At 66.8% G+C, this 7,263-nt stretch overlaps 1 protein-coding gene across 1 annotated transcript; it reads right to left on the reverse strand.

Moving 5' to 3' along the window:
- Nucleotides 1-232: 232 nt before the first annotated feature.
- Nucleotides 233-7,028, reverse strand: LOC115509931 (collagen alpha-2(I) chain; the record flags this gene model as incomplete). The annotated part of the gene is made up of 3 exons (XM_030309371.1): nt 233-2,100; nt 3,061-4,628; nt 6,589-7,028. Coding segments are annotated over 3 exons (3,876 nt in total), but the record flags the coding sequence as incomplete, so codon positions are not given.
- Between the last annotated feature and the right edge of the window lie 235 nt (nt 7,029-7,263).

Raw genomic sequence — 7,263 nt, forward strand, 5'->3', positions numbered from 1 at the left:
AGTAAAGAAAGGGACGCTCAGGGACAAGCGTCTGGATGTCCTGAGGGCCTCCCTCAGCCACACGGTTCCAGAGTGCAGACTCCCCAGACTGGTCACCGGAGACTGAGAGGGACCGCCACACAGAGCCCTGCACGCACGTGTCCGAGGCCATGTGTTTGGAGGCCAGTCTAGAGCCTGGGTTAAGGTGTGGAAACCGACGTGCCAGACGTGTCAGAGGTTTGGGGGCCGGGCCTCACTTCGGAAGCTCAAACGTGTCGCTGGCCCTGATGGTTGTGGGTCTGAAGGACAGATCGAAGGACCTCTGGTCGCTGAAGCTCTGGGCTCTATACTTTGCGAAGCGTGCCAGCCTTCTGTGGTGCTCATGCTCCACCGCACCTCTCCCTGCCGCAGGGGTGTGTGAGGGCCCCTCCTGGGCTGGGGCACGGGGAGCGGGCACCACGGAGCCCTGCGCTGGCTCGGGGCCGGAGGGCCACGGCCTTTCTCCCACCCGGTGTGGTATTCCAGGCCCTCCCTGGCCGCCCCTGGGGCCTGGTCCCTGGGACATCCTGCTTGGATCTGTAGTGGCCACTGCTTCTGAGGAGCTTTTGGGGGGGCCCACCGAGCTGCGGGACACCATCCTACCAGCCTGGGCACTGTATCCCAAACGGGGGCTCTCTGCACGCCAAGCCTGCTGCCCCTGCACACGTTCTAGGCCCTTCTTGGGGTGTTGACCAGTCTCCATCTTGGTGGCCCCCATGTCCGGACCACTGCCCACCTGGACCCCCCAGGGCCGTTTCTGACCCTCTTCAGCAGCACATGACCCAGGCTCCCGACCCCGGAGAGCTACCCCCTTCTCCAGGGGACCACCGAGCCTCATGGGCCCTGCGGCCCTCTCCTCCAGTGCCCCCAGGCCTGCCAGAGGTTGATGTGTGCCCCTGTCCTCCACTCCCTTTGGGACGCCAGACCTTAGGAGGGATGCAGGCAGCAGGTGTGCCTGGAGGTCTGGGCACTTTGGGGGCACCTGGCCTGCCCGCTGCCCTTCTGCTGCCGCCCGAGAAGCCTCCGCACTGGGAGGCACCTGCTTTTCAGGCAGGATGCACTTGTCTTCCTTGCTCAGTTGGTTCTGGGGAGGCCCCACGCCAGCACTGCCCTGGGTCGTGGGGTGAGACCAGCCTGGGACTGTGGACAGGTCGCCCCCGCATGGGCTCCCGTGTCTGGCTGTGGCACCTCTGCCCCCTGCCCCTGTGCTAGCTTTGCTCTCCGCCGCAGCCCGCGTGCACAAGGGGACCCCCGCCTCCGGCAGGGCCGCGGCCCGAGCCTCAGGGGTCCCCCCCGAGCCTCCACAGGCACCGCTCCCGGTTGCTCTGAGCCCGTGGTGCCTCCAGGACACGACTGGCACGGAACCGAGCGGGTGGCTGGCGGCCGGGGCACGAGCCTCTGCTGCAGGGCTGCAGTGCGGTGACGGGGGTCGGCCCTCTGCCTCCCGCACAGGCTTCCGCTCTCCAGCCACGACGTTTACCGGGCTCGGGGCGCTACCGGGCGCTGCTGCGGTGTGACTCTCCGCGGCCCCTGGGACCTCGGTACTCGGTTTGGGGCGTTCACTGAGGGAGGTGGGTCTGTCCCCACCCAGGCCGGTGCTGGAGCGCCCTGAGGCCCGCAGGCCGGACCGGGCTGAGCCCCTCCGTGGCGGCCCTCCGGGCTCTTGCTCGCGCAGGCCGTTCTCGTGCGCGGAGGCCGCGCTGTCGGACTTAGTCCCGCCGCGGCCGGGGGCCCAGTGGCCGTCCCCTCCCCACTGATTCTCCGAGGCCGTGGGATGATGCGATGGGGCGTCCTCGCCACGGGCGTGCCCGTCACCTGCTGCTGGTGACGGATGCTTCTGGCAGGCGGGCTCAGGCGCGTCCTGCCCCGCCGCTCCCTCAGGATGCCGGAGCCAGAGGTCCGCAGCGCTGCGCGTGTTTTCCTTTCCCCGCGTGGGACTTTGCTGCGGACCAGCCGCTGACAGGTCCCGACCCACGCTGGCGGCGCCCCTTTCAGGCGAGACACTCAGGGTTTCCAGGGAGGCCCGCCGTGGCCCCGCCGACCCGCTGCGGCCCGCGCTGGCTTCCCTGGTGGCCTCGCTGCCTACCGGCGCGGGACAAGGCTCTGGAGCACTTGCAAGCCCACCCCAGCACCCGGCCCCGCCCCCACGCATGCCCCCGCCTACATCCCCGCCCTCGGCCACACGCCCGCCCCCAGCCCCACTCACAGCCCCGCCCACACACCCGCCCCCGGCCTCAACCCCGCCCCCAGCCCCGCCCCTCGCCCCACTCGCGACCCCGCCCCCAGCCCCGCCCACACACCCACCCCCGACCCCAATCCCGCCCCCAGCCCCACTCACGACCCCGCCCACACGCCCGCCCCCAACTACATCCCCTTCCCTAACCGCACTCACGACCCCGCCCCCAACCCCGCCCACATCTCCGCCCCCGCTCACATGCCCGCCCCCAACCACGCCCACACTCCCGCCCCCAATCCCGCCCACGTCCCCAGCCCCACTCACGACCCCGCCCACACCCCCGCCCTCGCCCACATGCCCGCCCCCAACCACGCCCACACTCCCGCCCCCAATCCCGCCCACGTCCCCAGCCCCACTCACGACCCCGCCCCCAAACCCGCCCACATCTCCGCCCCCGCTCACATGCCCGCCCCCAACCACGCCCACACTCCCGCCCCCAATCCCGCCCACGTCCCCGCCCCCAGACCCACTCACGACCCCGCCCCCAACCCCGCCCCCAGTCCCTCCCATGCCCATACCCCCTACCCACCTCCAACCCGCGATCCCTACCCCGCCCATATCCCTGTCCCGGCTCACGCCTCCACCCCAGCCCCCAACTCCGCCCTCGCCCCCGCCCCCACTCACGCTCCTGCCCCCATTTACTCTCCCACCCCAAGCCTTAGGCCCAACCCCAACCCGGCCCCCAGCCCCGCCCCCGCCCCCACTCACGCCCACACCCTCACCTCGGCCCCCGTCCCCGCTCCCTCCGCCTCCCATGCCCCCACCCCCATTCACGCCCCCTCCCCCACCCGCACCCCTGCCCGTACCCACATCCCCACCGCTCCGAAGACTAGAACCCTTGTCTCCACCACCTGGTGCCTTTGGCAGCGCGGCGGGAGGCGGCATTTCGTGCACGAGCGGCCGCCTGACCGTTATCTGGGGAGGCTCGGCGGCCGGCTGTGCGCGCCGCAGGGCCTGAACCGCGGGCACCGCAAGTGGCGGGACACGTCCCGCTACCTTCTTTTCCGGGAAAGTCTGCTGCACGGCGAACAGGGGATCTCGCTCCGAGCCTGGGGTCGCTACTTCTGTTTCATCCTCAGAACTGCAAACTGTCAGGGCCACCTCGGGGGCCACCCCTGCTTGCGCCCTTGGGGGCCCAGGCCACAGGCCCGCCCTGGCTCCCCCCGGTCCCCAGGTGTACTGTGCAGAGTCCCCTGCGGGGGGGTCCCCCATCCTGTCCTCTCTTGCTGCCCCAGCATGCCAAGGGCTGGCTGGTTTGAGTGGGGCCACCCTGGGCTCACAGCCAGGAAGGGCCTCACCCCTGTGGGAGGCAGAAGCGGGGTCTGGCTTGGAAACAGGCTTGGGCCCCATACCCAGGAACCCGGCTTCCAGACTGTCCCCAGGAGCCGTGGCACTGGGTGCTGGGGGCTGTTCGGGGTGCCCACCAGGCTGCCCCCATCCCACTGTTTTATTCTCCCTGGATGCCGCGTCCCCTGCGCTGGACACGTGCCCCCGGTCGGAGTGGCCGATTTTGGCGCAGTGGGACAGCCAGCTCCTGGGGCTGCAGACGACCGTGGCAATGTTGAAGGCCAGCACGGGCTCAGCCGTGCAGGCCAGGAAGCGGGCTAGTGGCGTCCGGATGCAGGTGCTGGCCATGGTGGCTGTGCAGAGCACACGGGCCTCCGGTCGGTGCGTCTTCCTCCTGCGCAGGCCCTTCTTCCTCCCCTCCGTGCGGAGCGGCAGCACGCTGGCCTCGGAGCAGAGACAGCCGCTTTGCTCAAACTTCGCCCGCAGCCTGGACAGGACAGAGCCCCTCTTGCTGGCCGGCTTTGGCAGGGGCCCTCTGGCAGCTTCCGGCTTCTCACACACGTTTTTCTCCTCTGCCGCCAAGAATATCTTCAGAATGTTCTTCACGGTGCCCTTTCCCCCGGTGGGGAGGCCACGCCGGGACTTCTCGTTGCACAGCGGCTCCCCATCCTGCGCCGTGCGGCCGGTTCCCTCCCGGGCCTTGTCCAGAAGTTTGTTGATGGTGGCGGTGACCAAGCTCCTGCTGGGGCCCTGCTTGTCCTTGAAGATCAGCCTCCCCACCTCCCGGGTCTTCTTGAGGCGGGGCTCTCGGCCAGTGCCCATGAACTTGGCCTGCAGCAACTGAAAGCATGTGGGCCGCCGGTGGGCATCCTGAGTATCCTGAGCGCGGCTGACCCTGCTCTCCCTGCACTCTGACCCCTGGGTGGGAGGAGGCCCTGGGGGCCTGTCCTGAAGGTCAGTGATGTAGAGCAGCAGACTGCTGAGGATGGCACGGGCTGCAGGGTCACACGTCACACTGCTGACCTTCTTTCTCAGGGCTTGGGCATCAATGGGCTTCTTACCACCACAAATCTTGCCTCGCTTGGAGCTGTAGGAAAAAAGAAATCAATCGTCATAGATTTTAATCATCGTTTTTCCCATGGTGACTCCATCGAACACTTCAAACACCCCAAGAAGTCCAGGAGGAAGGACAGACAGAGGAGACTAGGAGACATGAGGGATGCCCATTGCCTCTCGGGCCAGTGTCCCCTGCCCACTCCTAACCCACTATCCCATCAAAGGCTTTGGGACGCTGGTGTTAAATAGCTCTGTGGCAGCACTTTGGAAAACTAATGTGCATGTGCAAAGTATTTGAGTTTTTTAAAAATGGAGATATTATGCTTGCACAAATAGGAAAAAAGCATAGAGAATTTATATTTTCTGTGGGGTTCTTGCATATCTAACTTTAATTATGGGAAATGAAACTAACACCACTGGTATATCCGACTCCCTCCCAGTGCTGAGTCCCTGAGAGCAATCTGGAAGACTGCAGGCCCCAGGCGGGATGAGGGTCCCCTGGAGCCAGAGGAAGTGGTCTTTGCTGCAGAGTGGGGGGTAGGCTGGGGCGCCCGCTGAGGCCTGCATTCCTGAGCCCCCAGAGAAACCTTGAGGCTGAGGGCCCTGAGCCCCTGTCTCCTGCAGGCCTGTCCCCAGGAGATGCTTCTCAGCACCTCGGCCACAGTCCCCACACCTCAACCTAGCCACTGACAAGTCTGGGGTGTCTGGTCCTCGATGGGGCTTCTCTCTCCTGAGCAGCCTGGCACTGGAGGTCCCCTCCACCCCCAGCCCCGTGGGCACAGCCATTCCAACCTCTCCAAGTGGCTCCTTTGTGAAGACACACCCAGAATACAGCCCAGCCATTCCCAGGAGCCCACAAGGACGCAGAGCAGGGACCATGACACACTGCTGTTTATGACATCAAAGACTCTGAAACGGTCTAAGCATGCACCCCCCGGGGCTGCCCAAATTCGGGCATGGCCCCGTGCAGCGAGAGCTCCGCCCACACAGGGCGGTGCTCACTGAGCGGCTAGAAACGGCGGCTGCAGAGCTGTGTGTGGACTTGGGCCCAACCGTGTTGTCCGACTGAAACTGGATGGGAAGGTAACATACAAAGACTTTTCTTTTCGGCCTTTATGTATTTCCCAGAAAGGAGCGCTCTGAAGGCAGAGGCCACACGCACACGTGCTTGTAAACAGCAGTCAGGAGCCTGGTGAGCCTGTGTGCTGGGGTCGCGGGTGGTCCATCAGGTGGCAGCCTGACCCCAGGCCGCGCTTGGGGTGCCGGTGCCTGGCAGCGGGTCTTCTCCAGGAACAAAACCTCGGGCAGCTGCCCCCGCAGGCTCCCCAAACCCCCAGGTCACCTGGCTGCAGTCAGTTGGTGCCGAGCGGTCACTTTGCTGTTGTGGGACGCCAGAGGACTCGTGAGAGCAGAGTCCGGCAGCTCCACCGCCGTGTCTGACTCCGGCGGCTGCCAGGGGCCTGGGAACCTGCCTCTCCGGCTGCCGCTGGCCCAGGCCTCCCCTTGCCAACGCCTGAGACAGCGGGGGCTCCTTCCTAGACTCAGACAGCTGTGGGCTTGGACAGCTGCCCTGTTGAGCCAGGCTCCTGAAACAAAACTGAAACCTGAACCCAGGCCCGGGCCAGAGGCCAGCCGGCTGGCCGCAGGGGACAGGTGCTCAAAGCACCAGGGGAAGCCAGGCCGCGGCTGCGCGGGTCTGGCGGCAGGAGCGAGGGGCTCTGGGGCACACTGGGAGCTGCGACCCCCAAGAAGGCGGTGTCCTCTCCGCGGGTGGGGCGCCCAGGACACCCACACCCCGGACCCCAGGATTAGGGGCCACAGAACAGCAGGCCGACTCCAGTGTTGCTGGGGCAGCGTTTGGCCCCTCCTGTTCCCTCGGAGAAGGCCGACAGTCTCCAGCCACGTGTGCCAGGGCCCAGCCGTGGCTTGCCCCACCCCCGGGGGTCCCTCTCCCTCTACCCTCTGCAAGGTCACTAGACACCTCGCTTTACCTGCGGAGGTAGGTTGTCAGAGGCCAGCTTGGGGCTTGGTGGTCCAGGCTTCCTCCAGAGCCCGCGAGCCTCCTCTCCCCACCTTGCCAAGGCAGTCCCCCGAGTCCCAGACCCGCAGGGCCGCTCTGATCTGCACCGTGGGCATTGCAGCCTGGCGGGTAGCTCGATTGGCGGCACCTTTTAGTTCGGCAGAGGCACACCGACCTCGGGCGGCCCTGGGTCTCTTCAGGGCCGATCAGCCTGAAGCCCCAGCCGCTGCCCCCGCCACTGCCCCGGCTTAGCTCGCTCTGCCTGGTTCTCGCTGCCGCCCTGCAGGTACCCGTGCAGAGCACGCTCAGGGGGCCCCACGGTGCAGGGGCCTCAGGGTCCAGCCGACACTGGATCTCCCGGGCACGTGACACGGGGCTGACACCCCTCCCCACACACACAGCCCACGGCCATCAGCCCCCATGTTCCTCTGCGCTGCCAGCACACTGTGTGCGTGGATCCTGTGTCGGCATCGTGGGGACTCGGCTTCCGCTGTTTCCAGAATGGGGGGCAGGCGGGGACGGGCTCCTGCTGCGGGCGAAGTGTGGCCCTGCCTCTGCACCTGCATCTGGTGCCGTCCACGCTTGTGCCCCTCCTTTGGGGACCCTGTCCACCCTCTGAGGACGTGGGGAGCCCGTCCCCACCAGA

Source organism: Lynx canadensis, chromosome A1, assembly GCF_007474595.2.
Source record: "Lynx canadensis isolate LIC74 chromosome A1, mLynCan4.pri.v2, whole genome shotgun sequence".
Taxonomy (NCBI): domain Eukaryota; kingdom Metazoa; phylum Chordata; class Mammalia; order Carnivora; family Felidae; genus Lynx; species Lynx canadensis.